The sequence below is a fragment of the Microtus ochrogaster genome, unplaced genomic scaffold (genome assembly GCF_000317375.1).
Source record: "Microtus ochrogaster isolate Prairie Vole_2 unplaced genomic scaffold, MicOch1.0 UNK4, whole genome shotgun sequence".
Lineage (NCBI taxonomy): Eukaryota > Metazoa > Chordata > Mammalia > Rodentia > Cricetidae > Microtus > Microtus ochrogaster.
Genome location: NW_004949102.1, coordinates 11,442,307 through 11,464,417, shown reverse-complemented (window position 1 = coordinate 11,464,417; position 22,111 = coordinate 11,442,307). Strand labels below are relative to the sequence as shown.

The 22,111-nt window shown below is 43.9% G+C and overlaps 1 protein-coding gene across 5 annotated transcripts in view; it reads right to left on the bottom strand.

Annotated features, from left to right (window-relative positions):
- Window positions 1–22,111, bottom strand: part of Cald1 (caldesmon 1) — a 192,806-nt gene that overhangs the window by 32,295 nt on the left and 138,400 nt on the right. For 4 of the 5 annotated variants that reach the window (XM_026788562.1, XM_026788564.1, XM_026788565.1 and 1 more), the window contains 3 exons: window positions 7,621–7,767; window positions 3,460–4,393; window positions 2,165–2,242 (listed from right to left, as the gene is read on the bottom strand). In XM_026788562.1, the coding sequence (XP_026644363.1) occupies window positions 2,165–2,242; window positions 3,460–4,393; window positions 7,621–7,767 (1,159 nt within the window). The remainder of the gene's footprint in view (window positions 1–2,164; window positions 2,243–3,459; window positions 4,394–7,620; window positions 7,768–22,111) is intronic. The other variant, XM_013353259.2, reaches the window with a different exon arrangement.

Genomic DNA, 22,111 nt, shown 5'->3' with positions numbered 1-22,111 from the left:
GAGGAAGAGGAGGAGGGAAAGGAAGGAAGGAAGGAAGGAAGGAAGGAAGGAAGAAAGAAAGAAAGAAAGAAAGAAAGAAAGAAAGAAAGAAAGAAAGAAAGAAGGGGTTGTTTAAAATGACTGAATCATGCAAAACAGATTTAAAGTTTCCTGCAAAGCACAGCAGTCCAGCTAGCTGGGAAGAGGGGACTACCCATTCAGTCAGCAGTTTGTCTGTGCAGTGTTAAAATGTTAAGATGGAGCTTTGGAAAAGCCTGGTTGAAGGAGATTCTCTAGACTGGCGTAAAAACAAAGCCAGAAATGATGAGAACTGGAGTGTGCTGTGGGGAAAACTGGGGAAGGGATAATGGCAGGGCTGGGACCAGCTGTTGCTGGAGTGTTTAACCAACACCTCAGACTGGGCCTTATCTGAAAAGAGGCTGATGAACGGCTGGAGGATGAGCCTCTTCTGACTCAGACACCCTACGTGGGCATGGGATGCTTTGGCCATTAAAAGTGAAATCAGTAGCTTGGGGAAGTGAATTAACTCTCACAACACTGGAGGGTGTTCACTACAGTCTCCCCTTCCCATATTTCATCGCTGAGTTGCAAATTTCACACCGTCTTCCCAGGTAGGAAGATGTTCCAGTGTGCTCGGCTGCCTCCTTAGCTGTCCAGTAAAGCATCTTGGTCATCAGCTTTTGCACTCTCTCCCCCCAAAGCCAGTGCTCATATTAAAACCACAATTTCTATCAAAAACAGAGAGGAATAAAAGTCTAAAAAGCCAGTGTAACATCCTGTATGAATGACATGGTCTTTCTTCTTATACAAATCTTACAAAGTCACCTAGGAAAACCACCTCTCGCTACTTAATACAGCCATCTGTTATCCACACATGGAATTTTCTTTACAGTTCTGGATTTTCTTAATGGATGCTCTAACAGAGAAACGTAGCAAGAATCCATTTGGGCCAGTATCCAATGACTACAGATCACTTCATCAGTCTCTTGGGCAACATAACTCTGGCATTTCTACTGCTGGTGGTTCTGTTTTACTATATCCAAACTACTTGAACTTACTGGATAACGTGGCAATTTGTAGTGCCACTTGAGGCTAGCACGGTCAGGATGGTTAGAAAGAGGTGGGCTTTCTGCGTGGCATTATATGCTGGAGCGCTGTGGCCCTCAGCCTTTGGGAGCCTCATTTACTTACCTACAAACACCCTGGTGCCTGCTCCCCTGTGTGTGTGTGTGTGCACCTCGTAAATGCAATGCAGAGGATTTGACCAAACCTTCCTTTTGAAAACCATACATCATCTTCAGCTTGTCAATTGTCTACTGCGATTTAGGTTGGGGGAGGGCGAATTTTCTTGAAAAGGTTAAAGCATTAGTCAAAGCCAGCTGGAAAGACTTCATGATTGAAATGCAAGCAGAGAAGGACTCACAAAAAAAAAAAAACAAAGTCACACTGTAGGGGAGGGAAGCTGGAAAGCCTGGGGAGCAAGGCTGTCTAAGGGCTTGACTGTAATACCCGCTAAGAAAGACAGTTTGTATGAGAATTACTGCCTACATGCCCTCAGATGCTTTCAAGTTCATCCTTTTATTTTTTTTGAACTACCGATTATCAAGTATACATGTGTGTGGGGCTTGAGTGTGTATGAATGTATGTGCACATGTGCGCATGTGTGTGGTATATGAGTGTGTATGAATGTGTTTGTTCAAGTGTGTGTGTGTGTGTGTGTGTGTGTGTGTAAGGCACAGGTTGATTTTGGGTGTTGTTCATGGGTCACTACCTTAATTTTTGAGACAAGATCCCTTGCTGAAGCTACTAGAGTTCATTGGTGGTGAGAATGGTTGCCTGCCCATGAGTCCCTGCTGATAACCCCTAGTGATCCTTCTGTCTCTGCTTCCTTAAAGTGCAATTATACACTCCCCTATGCCATGCCCAGCTTTTTATGTGCATGCTAGGGAACGCTAGTACCAAACTCAAGTCCTCGTGCTTGAATGACCAGCTCTACTCACTGGATCATGTCTCCTGCCTGGTTAATTAGTTATGAGACTCTCTCCACTATCCCATCATTCAGTGATTCATTAGACCCCGGGACAGGGGTTGCAGTTCCTAGATCAACTCCAGGGATGCCGCTCTGTGTGTGATGCTCGGTCTGGTTATTCGTAACAGCATTTACCTCTTCCTTTTTGGAGGCGGCCTTGTCATCTTGGGACTTTTGAGCTTGCCCTTTAGCTCTCTTTTCTTCATCCTTTTCCTTTTCAAGAAGGTGAAGTCACTCAGGTAAATAGAAGCCCTTGCTAGCTTGCAAGAGTGAGAGGTGCTCAGATCACTCCGCGTGGGCTGTGATGTTTCCGTGGCTGCCCTATTGCCATACTCAGACCCCTGGGTGCCCGTGGTACCTGGTGCTAGTGGTTCTATCAGCAGGTGTGACATGTCCCACCCCACCCTACTCTTTTCTCCCGTGGCTTCCGTTGTGCTCACTGAAATCTAGCATGACAGCGTGTTCCAGGTGTGTGTCTAACATCCTGCCCATGGTCTTCTCAATTACAGCCAGGTGCATGAGCCCTTGACCCAGAAGCAGGGGTGAAAAACAACATTGGCGCAATGCAGTGACAATGGGTTCACTCTGGAAAGGTGACCGTGCAAGTGTGTCTGTTTCCTTTACAGCGCTTACAAGGGGTTTTTAATGCAGCCTTGCAGACAGGGAAGAAAAAAAGCCTCACAAAAGTGTATTTTACACTTCATTTCCCAACTACTATTCGTATCCTTCTTAGAGCCCCGTAAACTTGTGCTGCCCTCATGGCGAATGGAGCAAACTTCATGCTCTCAGTCGTCCATCAATGGCTAACTGGCACTACCCCACCGAATGACTTCCTGCAAGTCTACATTAAACCCGGGTCTATCTACATGATGGCAAGCCAGGCTTTGGAAGCTGATGTTTTTGTTGGGGAAGGAGTTCCAATCGTTTCCTTTCACTCCTGTATTCCAGTTGATCTCAAAGGATTTATATATTTTTGTCTTGCTGCTAGTGTCTGAACTTAATCTTTATTTCTACTCCCCAACCCCTAATTCTATAATTTAAAAAAAAATTACTATCGAACACCAGAGCAAAGTGAGAAGTCTGGGCCTCTTGCCTCATGTACACCCAGGAAAGATGTCAGAAAGAAGGGGTTCAGATGCAGATGCAGAAACAAGCTGACACAGCCCCACCACACATTCATCATCTTTGGGTTGATTCATTTTTTTATAGCCGTAACACCCAAGCACAGAGCAATTGATTCCTCTCCGGTTGGCTCATCAATTTGGTTGATTGATTGCATACTTGGCCATGGTTCGATTGCGTCATGCTTGGGTGTTGCTATGGCCTAAAAAGAATGAACACCTTGCCAAATGATCAAGCAGGTGAGGGGAAGTGCAGGAGGGCTCATGAGTCTCAGGCATCACACAGTAGGGGCGCAGTGCGTACTGTACCTGCTGCTTCGGGACAGCTGGCTGAAGTCTGTCTTCTTGCCCTTTCCTTTCTGCTTTTTCAACCCCCTTCTCGCCCTTGTCCTTTGCTTCCTGCTTCTCACTCCTTTGTTCCTCTAGCTGCTTTTTCCGTCTTTGCTCCTCTAGCCTGGCCTTCTCCTCCTCCTCTGCCTTAGCCCTCTGCTGCTCCTCAGCCATTCGTCTCTGCTCTTCCTCAACCCTTGCCCGCTCCTCGGCTTCCCTCCTTTCTCTTTCTTCCGCAGCTGCCTTTTGTTCGGCTTCAATTCTTGCCTGTTCCTCTGCTAGCTTTCTGTCCTGCTCAGCTTTGAGTCTTTCTCTTTCTTCTGCTTCCAACCTCAGCCTCTCTGCCTCGGCTCTCTCTCTCTCTTCCTCTTCCATCCTTTTTTGACGGGCTAGCTCCTCTGTGTCTGGTTCCCCCTCCCCCTCTACTTTGGACTCCTCCGCACTGACTTGCCCGTTTTCCAGTACCATTACCACAGCTTCCTCTTGGGTTTCTGGTGTTTTCTCTTCTACCGTCTCCTCTACCTGATTTTCGCCAACGCTCCCTCCCTTCAGCTCCTCCTCCTCCTCCTTTTCTTCTTTCTTTGTGTCTTCAGCATCCTGATGGCTGTTCTTCTGGTAGGACTTGGTGACGACTTCTGTTTCCTCCACCTCATATCGTCCTGGACGACTCTCCCTTTTCTCTTCCTTCTCTGCTGTTTCATTTTCTGCCGTGTCATTTTGCATACTTCCGCTTGGGACGGACAGACTGGCATCTGTTACTGTTGGATCAAACTCCTTCTGGCGCTCTAGGGCTTCCTGGAGGCGTTTCTGGCGTCTCTCTTCACGCCTAGCCAGGCGCTCCAGTAAGGCAGCCTCCTCATCACCTTCTATCTGAGTGTTGGTGGTGGCTGGCTTAGACCCTTCATCAGGAACACTGGATGACAGAAGGAACACCAGAGACAGCTTGTTGGTTAATCGGTCATCCAGAGTCACCCATACCCAGAGCAGAGGCCAGCAGTATCTAGCTCACAGCTCACACACCCCTAGGTGTTACCACTCTATTCTTGCTTGTCTGACTTCCAACCAAGCCTAACCAAGTCTTTGCTCTTGGGCTTTCTCGGGTCATTGTGTCTCCTCAACTTACTGTAAGAGTTTTGGATATTAATGTCACCCAACAGAACCTGAGGAACAGCATCAGATAAACACGTTGGTCTCTCTGTTTTGAAGGATAATTCTACAGTCATGGCTCTTACTAGAGTTACATTCCAAATAACCACAGTGGCCACTTATCCCCAAAAGCAACCTTTACATGGTTGCCCCCCACACTTACCTACAGCCCTACCATTGTTTACCTTACAAACTACTTGTGCTTAAAACACTATTTCAGAATCTGGGTCACTGTGGATCCCAACTATGCCAAGGATCAAGTCAGAATAATGAGTGAATTCCTTGAGCATCATAGTTTCATATTCGAGCCATGTAGTCATTCCTGATCTGGATTGGTGGGACCCAAGGTCTTTAGAGGGGGAAGAGTATGTCCAGCGGGGAGACTCGACATTTATGCCAGCAATCTGCACTTTGGAGACATCTAAGACACAATTCATGGGGTGATGACTGCCAGCCAAGGATGGCATTTCCTACCATCTGCCCTTCTTTGCACCTGGACCAGGTAACCAATGAAATGGGGGTATAAATGATGCACCCAGGCCAAGGCAATTGAACACGTGCATATTCTCTGTGCTCACCGGACTTTGGATCCTTAGGGTTCACAGAGCCATAGGGGAAAGAAAGACAGACAGACCCCTGGGGCTCACTGACAATCAGTCTAGCTGAATCAGTCAACCCCAGACTCGGTGAAAGACCTTGTCTTCAGAATAAGGTGGACAGCCAGGTGTGGTGGCGCACGCCTTTAATCCTAGCATTTGGAAGACAGAGGCAGAGGTATCTTTGTGAGTTTGAGGCCTGCCTGGTTTATATAGCACGTTCCAGGACAGCCAGAGACGCACAGTGAGACCTTGACTCAAACAAATAACAACCAAAAATAAAAGTAAGGTGGAGAGCACTTGATCTAGTACACAAGAATATCCACAATGCATTAGGTTACTGTATTATAATACTGAAATTGCCTTAGCAACTATATTATCATAACTGATCGAGCTGACCTAACTTCTTTATATAGGTTTCCAGGAATAAAAAACTTTTTCTCCTTCTCTCCAATTGGTAAAGACCGGATAATCCAATGTTTATTTAAAAAAGAAATGTAAAATCCAAACTGTAGCATGTCCGTCATCTCCTCACTCTTCCAGGGCGCTGGACACTGCCCAGACCAAGGGCGTTGGCCACTCCTGGCTGGAATTACCAGTCATGTGATACCAGAGCTGTGACCAGAGCTGGAAGCATATGTCTTGCAATGTTTAGAAACTCCATCAAATTTCATGGTTCATACCAAACTTGGCTCTCCTGAGGTTCAAGTTCACTTGGTTTTGGAAAAATACATTTCATATTTAACAACAAAATACGGCCAAGGAAATCCTAGATTTTAAGCCTGTTTGGCCTCTGCTGTTGCTGGAGGACACTGTCTCTGTGAATTAGCCGCACACGGATTGCATGTCCACAGGAACACGAAGAACTGGGAGTCTAAGGGCAAAGGTCTATGCATAGGACGCTTGGACCAACTGAGTTCTGATGTTTCAAAAAGGTAGTATGAATTCCAAAGTGCTAGCCTGATGAAATTGCTGTTAAGAAATCAACAGACTCAACTGAGCCTTTCTCTGTTTTCTTTCTTTCTTTTCTTTCTTTCTTTCTTTCTTTCTTTCTTTCTTTCTTTCTTTCTTTTTTTTAAGATCATGGTAACAATCATTGGTAGAGGTTAAGTGTCAGAGCTGCTTAGCCCCAAAAAGGGGCTTTATACTTGTAAATGATTAATATGTCTGCAGGAAATCACATGTTCAGACCTGAATATATTTCATTTTAAAAACATTTTTTTGTTGTTGTTTTTTAGTTCTTTTGATACAGAGTCTCATGTAGCTCAGGCTAGCCTTGCACTAACTAAAAAGTCAAGGTTGACCACGAACACCTTCCTGATCCTCCCGTTTCCACCTTTGGAGTGCTAGGATTATAAGCTTGCACCATCACGCTTGGGGAAAGGATTTGTAAATTTGGATAATCTCATAAAATAGCTAAGAATAAAATTAAAGCTGAAGTGAGTACAAATAGAAACAAGACCTAAATATATGCTGTTAATTTTGCTGTTGGGTCGAAGCTCAAACCCAGGGCCTTACAGGCGAGACCTGCCCTGCGCTGTTACCTCAGTCCAGAAGCAAGGTTTTCAGAAGCCGAAGCTATTGATCAGTTGTAACTTTTAAAAACCATTGTTGAACACTCACCAATAACCAGATTCAGGAAAGGCCTCAACATGTCATTTTAAAAACTATTTTTGCCCCCTCTCTTTAGCTTGGAAACAGAAAGGGCAACGGATGGCCCCTTTGTCCCCTTTCTGTGCGACTCTGCCAAGAGCACACTGTGTCATGTGCTTCCCACGTGCAAGGCATTGGGCATCTTAACATGCACTCACATTTCTCTGTGGCTGAGCACTAGTCTTCATGGGGGCTATGGCCGTATCTACTAAAGTGAAGGGACACAGATTGCTAAGTTGTGGTTCAGAGCCAGTGAGTGAATCCCAGTGATCACACCTGCCCCTCCACTCCTCTTGACAACACTTGCTCCTCGATTAGGAACCAATTACCAAAGACCAAGGTTGCTATCTTCTACCTAAACATTAAGTTTCTTATTAAACTTGTCTTGTACATCAACATTTGTAAGACTACCCTGGGAAATGAACCAAAGAGCCTGTGGCCCCTCCCTTGAAGATTTTTTAAAAAAAAAAAAAAAAAACGTAGACCAAGTTAATGGAGCTATTACCAGCCTCCTCACGAAATACACTAAATAAAAGAAGGAGAACAAAACTACGTATAGCCTGGGCTACACAGTGAGTTCCAGCTTGGGATACCCAGTCAGAACCCATCTTAACACAACCAAAAACAACCAACCAAACCATAATGGCTGAGTTGGTCTGAGAAGGGAATAATTTGCTAGCAAATTCCATTCAACAGGACAGGCTAAGGCACACCCAGAGATGCCTCACTGAGACGAGGACAGTACCTGTTCTGGGCATGAGCCTCCACCTGGTCAGTCACCTGTCCCAAGGATTCTTCCTCTTGCTTCTGACGCAGCCTTTCCTGCCGGGCTCGGCGACGCCGTTCCCTGGCGGCCTCTTCTTCATCATCATCGTTCCTCTGATAGGCGATTCTGCAACAGAAGGACAAGCTCCTGAGCATACCAGCTGACAAGTGTTGTCATCAATGTCCTGGCCACACAGCCTTGAATGGCTACTAACGAGCCAGGTTCCAAAAGCATGGTTCACTTTCCCAAGTTTGGAGACCCAACCAATTTGTTTTCAAACATTTTAGTATTTGAAAAGCACTAATCCAGTGACTGGGAACAATTTATATTGATCAAATAAACCAGAGGATCTACAGCAGAGAAGACTGCCTTTGAAGACTGTATGGTAGCATGTTTGGACTTCTGTACTGAGCTGATTATCACATGCAAGATTTAGAAGTGGAAATAGCAAGTATTGAACTCAAAGAATCAAAACATGTATTCAAAAGGACTCAGTACATTATGTGAATCAGAGCCAGAATTGTCCCAAAGATTAGAAAAGACTCCAGTTACCATTACTATTAAAGCAAGACTCTAGTGCTAATAAGCCAAAGTTTTTACTACAACCGAGGACACCGAACATCTTCTTCGGTCAGATTTTGTTATGCACGGGTGTGTGTATCATTGGCCTTTGGTTTATGGCTTCACAGTAGGTGCACTGTGAGAGTGTGTGGCCACCTCTTATTCACTAAAAGGTGTATTAGTTCTTGTTTCATTAAAACGTTTTAATATCCCATATGTTGCACTGCTTGAGCATATGTGTGTGTGCGCATTTGCGTGTATATGTGTACACATGCACATGTGTACACAGGCGTATGGAGGCCCTGAGGCTGACGTGAGGAGTCTTCCTCGATTGCTTTCCACCTGTTTCTTGAACCAGAGTTACTGATGGCAGCTAGCTAACTTGCTGCAGGTTGGAATTACAGGCGGGCCACCATGCCCACCCACACTCATGAAGAGTCTGAACTACAGTCCTCCTGCTTATGTGGTGGGAACTTTAACCACTGAGCAATCTCCTCAACCCCAAAACAAGACATGTCCCTAAGTGGGCACAAACTCAACTTGCCAAGATAAGTTAATTTTCAAATGAAAGAAAATAAAACATCAGAACCTATGCAAGCAGCCCATATGCAACTGATGGTAGTTTGCTCATTTTGGATTTACCAACCAGGCCTGTGTAGGCTTAGATCCACTACTTTTAATCTGTGACGTCTTTTTCCTTCAATAGTACTATGAGTGTTAAAACTTCCGTTCATTTGCTCTTTGCTGCTTCAGAAAATCTGACTTTATATCTACTGAAATCTGCTAGTGGTCAGATGTCACTATAAATAAAGTGTGTATATTCCATCTATATATCTATTACATATTTTGTTAAACTGACTGGGAATTTGCTACAAATACGGAGGGGAGAGTAGCCCAGTAGAACTAACGTAGGACTAGACTGACAGTCAGAGAGCTTGGTTTTCAGAACTGATTTCTTGGGAATATCTGGCCCTTGGAACAACCTGTCCTAAGTTTCCTTGTCCCCCAAAATGGCAATCAAACAGAAATCATGGCTGCTGGAGAGAGTGTGGTAAACGGTGGCATTCTGTTGTTAGGGAAATTCAGCTAAGGGGTGGCCTGGTGAGGGAAGAGGAGTTCAATTGTGGACGTGTTGAGTGCGAGGGGACAAGATGACAAGACACAAATGTTCCCTTCTAATTCAATCATGGTGTCATTTGCAGGAACAAGCCCTTCCCAGTGGTTTGGCTTTAACCTGCGGATTCTTGGCCTAATATTCTTTGGCATATTTCTGAGCAGACCGCTCTAACCACAGCAGAGAGGAGTACTTAACAACTGCCTCGCAAGCTAATCAAAGAGGAGTTCTTTATTTGGTCTCTCCATCTCGGGAATCAGCCCTGAAAGCACCCTCTGTTTTGGAGTCTTCTTCTTCAGGGACAAGCAGAAGACATGGAAGGTCCATAGGGGCCATCCCCGTGCTAGAAACAACGCTCTCCCCCCTGTAAGCCGTCAGATTGAAGCCAGGGTTTCCCAAGATATTTGAGATGTCACTATCTTCTTCCCACCTACCCCGAGAGCTTCATAGGTGCTGACAGCATTTAGCTGGGAGATAAACTGGTTTGACTACCATGGCCGGGACACAGCAAGCTTTCCTTCCTCTTGGATTTCTCATTGGAGGAGTGCCCTGCGCAGAGTACTACCCCCACTGTCTCTTCTAATCCTTCCTGCATATAACTTAAGATCTGTGGGTGATAGCCCCCCTTAGAGTTTATAGCCCCCCTTCTGAGCACAGTTACCGGAGACTGCCTGAGAATGACCTTTTCCTGCTATTAATACAATGAGGGATTAAAATTGTTCACCAAGTTAAAACAATAAAAGAACTGTCATGGTCTCATACTATGCTTGGTCCTAACAGTCACAGTCTCTGGATGAAGACCATATCAGGAGGGACAAGGCAGGGGCTACTCTTGGTAAACCATCTACCATAAAAGTGTAAGCACTGGTGTTACAATCCTCAGCACCATGTAAATACTGAGACAAGGGAATGCCCAGACTAAGTTAACTAGATTATTAACTGGATCAGTGAGCTCTGAGTTCAACCGAGAGACCCTGCCTTAGTTTACAAGGCAGAGAGTGACTGAAAAAACGCTTGACATCAGTCTGTTTTCCTTGTACACATGAACCTGTACACACATATACATACACATGTATACACATACACACTACATATACACACATGCACACACAGACACACAGACACATGCACACACATACCACATACACATACATGCACACACACATACACACACACACACATAGACAAACACACACAAACACACACACCACATATACACACATGCACACACACAGACACACACATACATACCACATACACATACATGTACACACAGGTACACACACATAGACAAACACACACAAGCACACACACCACATATACACACGTACATACACACAAACACACACAAACCACATACACACACCACATATACACACACACGTACACATGTACACACACGCACACACCACATTTTCACACACATGCACACACATATACACACAGAGAAACACACATACACACAGAGAGAGACGCGCACACACACACACACCACATACACATGAAGCCAAACAGAACTATCATTTGACTTTATGAGTGCAACTATGTGGATAACAAACTCTTCAACTGCGAGACTCCTACACTGGTCCTCAGAGAGCCAAGAAATTTATGGCTTCTAAAAGCAGTCCGTCTTTTATACTTTTACCACTGATTTATTTCTTCTTTTCTTTCTTTTTTTGGCCGGGGGACAGTTGGAGGTTTTGAGATAGGTCTCATTATGTAGCCCTGGCTGTCCTGGAACTCAATCTGTAGATCAGACTGGCCCCAAACTCACAGAGAGCTTCCTGCTTTCTCTTCCTGAGTGCTGGGGTTAAAGGTGTGTGCTACAACACTCAGCTAGGATTTATTTTCTTATAGAAAAAAAAAAACCTCTTCTGATTCTGAAAGTAATGGATTCCTGTTTTGTTTTAAAACTAGGTAATTACCTAATGTCTAAAGACAAAAGTGAAAATCACCTGCTTAGGATCATGTAAACTAAGCTCGGACATGATGCAAATTTGAGGTATTCAGTACATATGTCCCTAGGTATGGAGATATATACATTTTTAATAAAGTAGGGTCATATTATATGTGTTATTTCACAAACAGTTCCTTTAATTAAGCTTAGTCATGGCCACGTTTTAACACATCAACCAACTACGTCAAAGGAAACAGTATTTTATATCTACATACACCAGATGGTAATTATTGTAGATATACTATAACCTAATATTTTTCTTGCTGGTTATTAAATATGTTTCTCCAACTTTATGCTCCTCCAAGCAGTGGTACAGAGACTTTGAAACTTCTCAGAAGTTTTTTTTGGAGGCTTTTGATGCTCTGAGAAACTGGCCTCCAGAAAGGTAGCACAATTCCAGTGCTGTGTGGGCAAGCCCACTTCACCATCACCCAGACTCTGTCCAAAAAGACAGATAAGGAGGCAAGATCCCTACCACATCTACAATAGCAGTAGCTCTGTTCTACATCAAAGACAGAACGTTAGCATCTCAGATTTTCCACACATCAACCTTAACCTGGTTGGAAATGCTGCTGACTAACAAGATTCCGATCTAGCCATATGGTCAGAGAGGCATAACAGCCTAGTTTTACTTCTGTGAAATTTCAGCAGACTCCAGTATTAACCAATCCATTCACTCGTGTCCACGGCATGGAAGCAACCACCTTCCCAGATGCTTTGGGACAAACTCAACTACATTTCATACAGTTTTAATCAAGTACATTTCGTTGTGATTTAAAATAAATAAATAAAAAACAAAAACAAAAAAAGCCTGACAATATCAGGTCCGTGAGCTCCTGAGCCATGCTGACCGTGAGCGAGTTTACGATGGATCGAGTGTTCTGCTTTGTCTCTTAGCAACTGTTTGTGCTTGTGTCTCATCACAAACACCTGGGGATTTGAGGAACCTTTCTAGTGAAAGGTCAGGGTTGCTAAGAGCCAAGTGACTCAGCAGATATTTGGGACAACAAGAGGAAATCCACCATGTATTCACACATAGAATTTATAAACCAGTGCAAACAATCCCCAGAGTTCATAATAATTACATGCTACCAGACATGGGTGTCTATAGCATGAAAAAGCAAAGGGCTGGTGCTCCTTCCATTCTCTGAACCATTGCTTAAAGGCCCTGCTGATGCTTGATATGAAAGCTCAGAGCTACATGCCAGGAAAACTCTTTCATAACGTCTGGCTGTTCCAAGTCTCCAACACCAGAACTCCGTTACCTCCGTATATGACCTTGTTAAATTCTGGGCCTTCCAAATGGAAAAGTTCAAACGAATACAAATCATTGTAAACATGATGAACTTGGGAATCATTGAGAATCCAGTTTCTTTGTACCAGTCTGTCAAGAGCTAGGTGGAGGGAAAGTTACCATAGAGGTGTCTTCAAGCAACATATAAGCTATTGGCTCGCTTCTGTGGTCCCCTCCTTCCATAGTCACCATGGACTTTAGTTCAAGATTCGCACAACCCAGAGGCGACTCTTTTCGCCATATCTGCAGGACAGCTGGGTATAGCTGTGCACATTGTACTCCAAGGTACTTGGGAGGCTGACGTGGGATTATTCGGTCAAGGCCAGCCCAGGCAACGAATTCAGATGTGGTCTCAAAAACAGAGGAAAAATGGCTGGGTATGTAGCTCAGTGGTAGAGCGCTTAACCTAGCATACGCAAGACTGTGGGTTTAATTCCCTGTACCAGCAGTAGCAGCAGCAGCAGCAGCAGCAGCAGCAGCAGCAGCAGCAGCAGCAGCAGCACCACCACCACCACCACCACCACCACCACCACCACCACCACCACCAAGAAAACAAAGAAAAGGAGGGAGGAAGGAAAAGAAAGAAAGAAGAAAATATATCTATAGAATGTTTTTAAAAATACCCTTCTTCCCTTTGTTGTTTTAGAATGTTATTCTTCCTTCCCTTTCTTTTTTCCATTTTGCTAATTTCTGAGTTGAGACTACAGGCCAGAGTCACTACAGTTCTGATGCAATACTGCCAATTGCATTTTATCATCATCATCAACAACAACAACAACAACACCACCAACAACAACAACAGTAAGGAAACCCTGGTCTCTCAGCTGCAGTTTCTTCTGGTGACTGATAGCAAACACAAGACCTGCACAAGTTCAAACCAGACAAAATCCCAGCACTGCAAGGGGAAGTGAGCACCAAACCTCACCCCTGCCTGAGAAGCTGTTTGCAATTAATACTTGTTGAGAAAGGGAAACCCAGTTTTCTCCAATGGAGGGCCCCTGGGTGCATCAACCACACTCCAAGGCAGGCCCTATCCCAGGAGTTGGCCCAAAAAAATGGGCTCTACTTTTTTGTGCATTTTTGGTTTGTTTGTTTTTTCAATTTTTTTGTCTATTTATTTATTTATTTTAAATTTGTCTGTTTTGGTTTTCACTTTTTGTTTTTCTTCTTTTTTTTTTAGAGAGAGAGAGAGAAAGAAGTGTGGATGGGTAAGAAGATGGGTACCTTTGGGAGGAGCTGATGGAAGGAAATGAGTATGGTCAAAATATATTATATATACTTAAAAAAAGGGAAAGAAAAAATAGTAACCACTTTCACTGGAGGCAGGGAGCCAATTTCCTTACAGGTTTAAGAGCTTTAAAACCCACAGGTTCAATGAGAAAAGCCTCAGAAAATGAGAGGCTCAAGGTATTATAAAATGATCGGTTATAATACTTCACTCAGATCAAAATCTGGAGTCTGTTTTCCTTAACTGTTCCTCCTGTGTTCCCATATCTTTAAAAGAATGCACCTAAAATGCCAACAGACTGAATAATTTCCTCACCTGTAACAATAAACCTAATGGAAATCTATCATTTGCGAATTCCCAATAGCCGCGAGGCCAGTAGAGACTTGGTGGACCCCTAGATCAGCTCTGACATTTCTGTATCTCACTGAACCTCCACATTTGTGTGAGCCATCTTTGAGAAAGTGATGTTGCTTAAAAGGGATCTCAGGTTTGTCGCTGAGATGCCACCGTCTTGTTCCCAGCTTCCTACAGCTAGCTATACACGGCCCATGTAGGCTACACATAGTAGAGAAGAAGGCTTGGGCCTCACAGCCTCCAAGAAGAGCATCTCTTTGGCAACTATTATTATTGTTGTTGCTGTTGTTATTATCATCGCTTCTGCCAATGTCCTTGTCTTTTTAAAAAAAATTATTCATTTTACATACTAACTACAGTTCCCCTCCCTCCTCTCTTCCTATTTCCTTTCTCCCCTCCCCCACATCCATTCCTCAGAGAGGGTAAGGCCTCCCACGGCAGACCACTTGAGGCAGGACCAAGACCCTCCCCTGCATCAAGGCTGAGCAAGGCATCCCACCATAGGGAATGGGCTCCAAAGAGTCAGTTCACGCACCACGGATAAATCCTGGACCCACTGCCAGGAGCCACACAAAAAGACTATGCCACACAACTGTCGCCCACATTCAGAGGACCTAGTTCTGTTCCACGCGGGCTTCCCAGCCAACGTCCTTGTCTTACGGAGGTTCTTATGATAGAATCTGATTTAAAGTGTTAAAACTTTCTGTGGGTTGGAAATATGCTCACCAGCTACTTGAAGGCAACATGACTCACGTCCATCCGTTGTTGCTTTTGTACCAAAACCCCAGGGATTTTCTTTCATAATTATGAAATGCAAGCAGATTCTCCACGCATCTCTCATCAGATCGGAGAACTGTTTATTCGCTCTCAGAAAGTCTGAGGCCACACTGTGATCAGGGGGGAAAATCCCGAGCCATTGAAAAGAGTCCTGTGTGTTCAGTATGCTTAGCACACCTTTGGAAGTTAAGTTTATTGAAACATTCCAGGCTCTTAAATATAATGTTCTTTACATGTGGTGTCGGCAAAATATTGTGGTCTGAATGCATATAAAGTCCAATTCTGAAGTTTTTCCTTGGCATCCTTAAGAGGACGGGAATTGAAAGTTATAGTGGGGGAAAATAAAACCCAAGAAAACAAGAATCTTTTCTGTCAGATTATGGGAAAGTAAACAGGTTCGTATTAATAATAAAGGAGAGAGTGAAAAGAGAAGCTTCTTTGATTGAAAAGACTTTTTTGGTGGGGTTAGAAAAGTAACACGTGCTGTATTCATTACAGGACTCAATGCCTATTGAATCGCTGTTGAGTCACGTTTACTGGCGTCAAGGCACACAAGGAAGGAGACAGGCTACACTGAAGACAATTACCCAGGAAGAGAAGTACATCTCGATTCATCTTTCTTCTCATCCCCCGTCCCTTGAACATTTTGAGTCACTAGAGCTTGCACGCCAACCATATTTATTTGGGTTTCCATACTATTTGCTAGCTTTCATGTTCATGCTCGTATGCATGTCCTCACCAGTTGTCACCAGCAGCCCATCACTGACTTTAGACAAAGATGGCATCCCACAGTTACACAAACTTCTGTAATCACAGACCACGAGGAGGCCAAGTGCTACACAGCAGCAGACAGTGGGAAGAGAAGCAAGACTGGGTTTGGTTAGAAGACGTCGACGGCACCAGATCTGAGAACATCCTAAAATGGTCCTACCCTAGGACAGATTCTCCAAGTAAAGGGCTCATTTATGAATCAATGCATAGAGTCAAGAGAAATTTTAAAATAAAATGGTCTAATAGGTTGAAATTAGATTTTTAGATTAGAAAATTGTATCATAGACTGTGCTGTCCCTGCAAATGAATACAGTGTAACTTCTCTTTAAAGAGTAATAACGGAACTGACATGTACATGCCTAGCAGCTCGGGTACGTCCAGTAGCTAATTAGGGGCTTATATGTTTCTTTTCAATACCATTCCTCTCTCTTTTGCTGCCCCAAATTCACCCCTGCCTGAATTTTGCAGTGCCTGTGCTACCCTCTTACATTTGTTTTGTACTTTTACACCGTGGTGTGCATTCTCAAATGATAAAAAATATTGTCTGTCCAAAACTTCATATAATAATAACACATGCAATCCACGATCGATGACTTTCACACAACAACATGCCTTCATGTTTACAGGAATCCATGTCATTTATAAAGATAGATGGGACCTGACCATGCTTTCCAAATCTTCCTTAAGCCTAGAGCTTTGGATGGGATACATGACTATGACTGTATTCAACTGGTGCCACTTTCTTTAATTAAAAAAAAAATCCTTAACTGGCTTATGTAATTCAGTAGAAAATAAAATGGATAAAGTCTAGATTTATATTCTTATGGAGTTGTTATTTTTCTCATGTTTCTTCTGAAAAGAAAGAATGTGTATCATTAAATTCAGATTTGGGAGGGCCATTCCATAACAGCTTCCTGAGATAAACTGAAATCTATTCATGTTCTCACGCAGAGGATTGAATTTGTTTCATCCCATCTACCCTGCCATATCCAAACAGTAAGCTTGTTCAGGCACAGCAATTCACTTTTTAATTTCTGGAGTTTACAAAGGGTCAGTATAAGGACTGGAGAGGTGACTCCATGGTTGAGAGCCTGTGCTGCTCCTGTAGAAGACCTGAGTTCAGGTCCTAGTACCCATTTCCGGTAGCTTGCAATTCCCTGCAACACCAGATGTATCTACCACCTCTGGCTTCTGCAGGCATTGCACAAATGTGCACACACGTGTGTGTAAGTGCATGCGCGTACACACCCACACAATTAAAAAACAAAATGAAGAAAGGTAGGTGTGGTAGTTTGAATGTAATTGGCCCCCATAAGCTCATGGGGGAGGTGTCACTATTAGGAGGTGTGGCCTTGTTGAAGTAGGTGTGGTTGGAGGAAGTCTGTGGGGTCAGACTTTGACATCTCCTACGCTCAAGCTACACTTAGTTCGGGCCACTTCCTGTTGCCTATGGGTCAAGGTGGAGGATGCTCAGCTCCTTCTCCAGCACAATGTCCGCCTGCATGCCACCATGTGGCACCATGATGATAATGAACTAAACTTCTGAAAATGAAAGCCACTTCAATTAAATGCTTTTTCCTTTAGAAGAGTTACCATGGTCTTGGTGTCTCTTCACAGCAATAGAAACCCTAACTAAGATGGTAGGTATAGGAAGAGAGGGTTGATGATGGAAGAGATATATAAGTCTGCTTAGCCGGTACCTGAGCTAAACTTGGGTTGAAATGGATTACAAGGATAAAGGGAAATGATTAAATGGATGAGAAGCTAATTAAAAGGAAATTAGCACTAGCTTGTCTTACGTCCCAATCTAAGATTCTCTAATAAACATCATGAATAATGACTATAATATCATAAATATGAAATGCGAATTATAAAAACATGACTCTTAATGCTCTTTGACTTTTAAAAATGGCAATCAAAAGTACAACTAGGGAAAGGGGTAGAATCAGCGTGGGGATGCTCTCTGGATGTCATACCCATCAAAAGATATCTTGCTTTAATGTATATAGTGCGTGGACAATAAGGCTAAGTATAGACAATTTTTAAAGTCAAACAGAGAAAATAACTAAACTAAAATAAACTAAAATGACTGGCATTACCATCTCTCTCATCTCTCTCTCTTGCATCAAAGGCTAGACACGATATACAGCTGACTAACATCTGCTAAATGAAGGCTGGAGGGCCACTCCCACAGTTCCATGAGCCCACGTGGCTGCAACCGCATCTGACCACAGGTGTAGCAATAAGCAAATTCTTTTCAAACACGCATTTCCTTCTTCTCGTGTGAAAGACATGAAGTCATCTTGGATGAGTCTTAGAGTGCTCCAAAAAAAAAAAAAAATTCAGTCATTCTCCCAAACTAGAAGAATTCGCGTGATGCGATACACGGGTCCATAATTTCATGTGGTTTTGCTTCTAATTACGGTGTCATTATCAGGTGGGTAAACATTCGACAAAAGAAACAAAGGGATTGGAAAAAACCGAAGACGAGATGTCCTTAAATGGAGATTGGAAGGCTGCGGGTAATTAGAGGGGATCCCTGCGAAGGAAAGTGGTACTGCAGACACGGAGGAAATGGTGCACAGCAGGCGGAGGCTGCCGCGTCCTCACAGACCCTGTGTCAGCATCCTCCCCAGACAGACAGGCGGTGCTTAATGTGGGGGAATTTATGGATAATGGATTTTCATAACAGACCTTTTATGATCTCTCTCTCCCTGAAAAGTGCCCTCCAGAGCTTTTCTGCTTCCACTTTCAGTTTTAATTGGAAAAAGATTTACTATTCATTTCCTCCTTCCCAAGTTGTCCTTTCCATTTGGGTGGCACAGCCTCCCCATCTTGATTCCTTGCGTGCCCCCGCCCCCCGGCTCCTCTCAGGAATCAGACAGTTCTCATACACTGGTCCATGAGACCAGGGGCTCCTGTTTCTAGCATCACCCATGAAAGGCAAGGTTGCCATTCTAAAAGCTATATTGGGGTGGTTCCTATTCATGAACTCATCTAGAATCCACTGGCTTGCAGCTAGGGGCTTGTTTACAAGTGAAGGTAAACCTCCAGGGAAGGCAGGAAATGGAAAATGAAGGGCCACATCCTGGACACTTGACCCAACGGAAAGGACTTGTGTCTTTGCAGGGGACTTGGCAGCCACCTCGGGGTCTAGCCTCCCTGCTGTTGGGAAAGGAAGTCAGTCAGTAGATTCATCTCTGCTCTTGGTGGGTTATGGTCCCGTCAGGGGAAACTTTACTTAGGACAGGCCCTGATCAAGATAGAGATGAGCTGACACTCGTCTATGCTTGGTAAAAAGCCAAATCAAAGACAACCCAGCTCCACTCTTGAAGACACCCTTCAAGTAAAGGCAGACACGTCCGCATTTTAGCAGAAGAGTAGCGTTCAAAATGAAGCACCATGTTTGTGTGTACTGATTAAGTTGGCAGCATTGCTAGCTGAAGGGCCAGAGATCTACCAGGCTTCTGAGAGGGCGATATGGGCCTTACAGATTTTCTCGTATGGCACTTAAAATACCTTGAAGAGTCCTCATCTGGACTCGTAGATCTGTATTCCAAGCGATGGCTAGCCAGGAAGGCTTAGGCTGTTTTCTGACTAAACATGAAAGCAGCCACTGCTGAAGCAACGAAGACAGCAGACTATTAAACTGTCACACAGTTGAATTACAAATGACCCTTCGCAACAGCAGCGTGAGCATATGGCTTTCTAATTTTGTGTACATTCCTCTCTCTAGCCAAACCGCTGGCCACCTGGACCCTGGCTCTGAAGGAGGGCAGTTCAGTTTGGTTGCGTGACCAGAGCAATGAACTGTGGGCAAGACAGGGTAGGTAGACACCTAGAGTCCGAGGAGGAGAAGACTGGGGACATGGCAGATACCAAGGTGGAGTTTTGGCTTATGGCATGAGATGCCGGCTGGCATTGACACCAGGTGGAGAGAAGGAACCCATCCTTAAGAAGACACTGATGGGACAGTAGCTCTGTTCAAGCCACAGGAGGAGGAAGCCAAGAGGCTTAACATGGCTAAACATGGAGTAATAATTTGGTAGGTGAGCCAAGAAATGCACAAGGGTGTAACGGGATTTCAAATGTGGTAAACATTAAGGGAGACATATACAGAGATCGAAAGCTTAATGGATGATAATACAGTTTTCATTGCGGGATCAGAGAAGGCTTCACAGAGAGTGACCCTTGATCCTGACTTAGGATTGGGGATCTGCGAAGAGGGAAGAGGCCCTTTCTTCATTCAGAGAGTACAATGGGGGGTTGCAAAGTCAGAAAATGTGGACTTGGAAAAGCAAACAACTGCCTAGCCAGGGATCACGGGGTATGAAGGGCATTGGGGAAGCTCTGTTTGTGCACGGTCCAAACTCAAGCATGGCATCTGATGAGAGAAAGGGCAGACCAGCCATTCTGCAGATCGTGAGAAAAGATCTCTCTAGAAAGTCTGGCCCTGTGGAAGCATGACCTGCAGGGATGGCAGCATGTACAGAGGAGGGTTTTCTAGTTCTGCCTCCACTCCAGGTGTTTCAACTCATTCCACAGCTTTCCTCGGGAAATAAAAGACATCGGGCCAGCTCCACAATATCAAGGGCTCCATAAATCTCAGCAGCAAGAGGAGCCTTCATCTCAACAAATCCCCGGGTCATTCAGAACAGTAGTTTGTGGCAGACTTCTCAAGAACAATAAGCTAGGCCTTCAATTCTTTGTGAATGGAATTGCTGTTCTCTCTCTCTCTCTCTCTCTCTCTCTCTCTCTCTCTCTCTCTCTCTCTCTCGTTGCTGCACCCCCTCCCCATTGCCTGGCTCCCGCCCTACTTACCCACATAGCAGACTTGCATCTCATGCCTCGTTGCTGCACCCCCTCCCCATTGCCTTACTCCCGCCCTACTTACCCACATAGCAGACTTGCATCTCATGCCTTCTCTATTTGGACCCCCAGCTAAGCTCCACTTCTCTGCTAAGGTGTTAAAAGCTTAGGGGCATAGATGGATATGATTGAATGGAACTGGAATTGGGGAGGTTATTTTAAGCACCATTTTGTTACACGGTAGCCTGGGATCTGAGTGGGTCAGTGACTCTCATCAGCACTGACCCAGCTCTTTGGTTACCATTCCTGGTGACTCAAGTCCTAGCCTAGGGACTTTCTCAAGGTGTTTTGCCAATTAACAAAGGCCTTCCATCATGGAAGCCAGAGACTGACAGACGATGGCCTGCAGGTCAAATCCAGTCCACGCATCTTTTCGGTAAGTTATTTTATAATACTAATTATAATTATATAATATGATACTAATTATAATTAATTATAATACTAAGAATTATCATCTTGTCTATGGTTCATCTGGGACTTCAGTTTCAGAGCTGAGTTAAAGGGCAGAAGTTGCATAGCACCCAAATTTGCAAGTAAACACTATACGGTCCTGTATTTAAAAAGTGTTAACCAAACAAGGTTATTTGCTGTTAACTGATCCATGTCAACGGCTTTAAAACAATTTTTTATAGTATTTTCCTATCCAAAATTAAAAAGAGCTAGGCGTGGTGATGTACATCTTTATTCCCAGCATTCAGGGAAGCAGAGGCAGGTGGGCTTGTGAGGCTGATCTACATAGCAAATTCCAGGCCAGCCAGGGCTACAATAGTGAGACGCTGTCTCAAAAACTAACAAATACGACAAGTACAAAAAAAGAGATAGGTGCCACTAATTATCTCTCTTGCTTTATGTATATTCAGTTATTTACAAATTAAGCAATACAGTACTATTGTGTTTACAAAATTATAAAACATGAAAAAAATGCAAAAGGGCAATACTAAAAAAATTACCAAAGCGCATTGTGATTTTTCTTTTTTTTTTTTTAAATTTTATTTTACCACTGGGCATGATGACACATAGATCTTTTTTTTTAATTAATTAATTAATTTATTTATTATGTATACAATATTCTGTCTGTGTGTATGACCAGAAGAGGGCACCAGACCCCATTACAGATGGTTGTGAGCCACCATATGGTTGCTGGGAATTGAACTCAGGACCTTTGGAAGAGCAGGCAATGCTCTTAACCACTGAGCCATCTCTCCAACCCCGCATTGTGATTTTTCAATTTCATAAAATGTCTATCACTTTTTTAATCTTGGTTTTAGCACACTATGAGCAGTTATTTGAATGTCTGGCTAACACGAGATTCAACTTACTCATGCGTTCGATTTTCAATGACAGTTGCAGCTTTGATGTTATTATTATTTCTTTCAGAGTTTTAAATTTTGATGTGCATGAGTGTTTGGTTGGATTTTCATATGCATACCGGGTACACGCCTGGTGCCCGAGGAGGTCAGAACAGGGTGTCAGATCCCCTGGAACTGCAGTCGTGGACAGTTGTGAGCTACAGATGGCTCACACGGTGAACTGAAGCCACGTCCT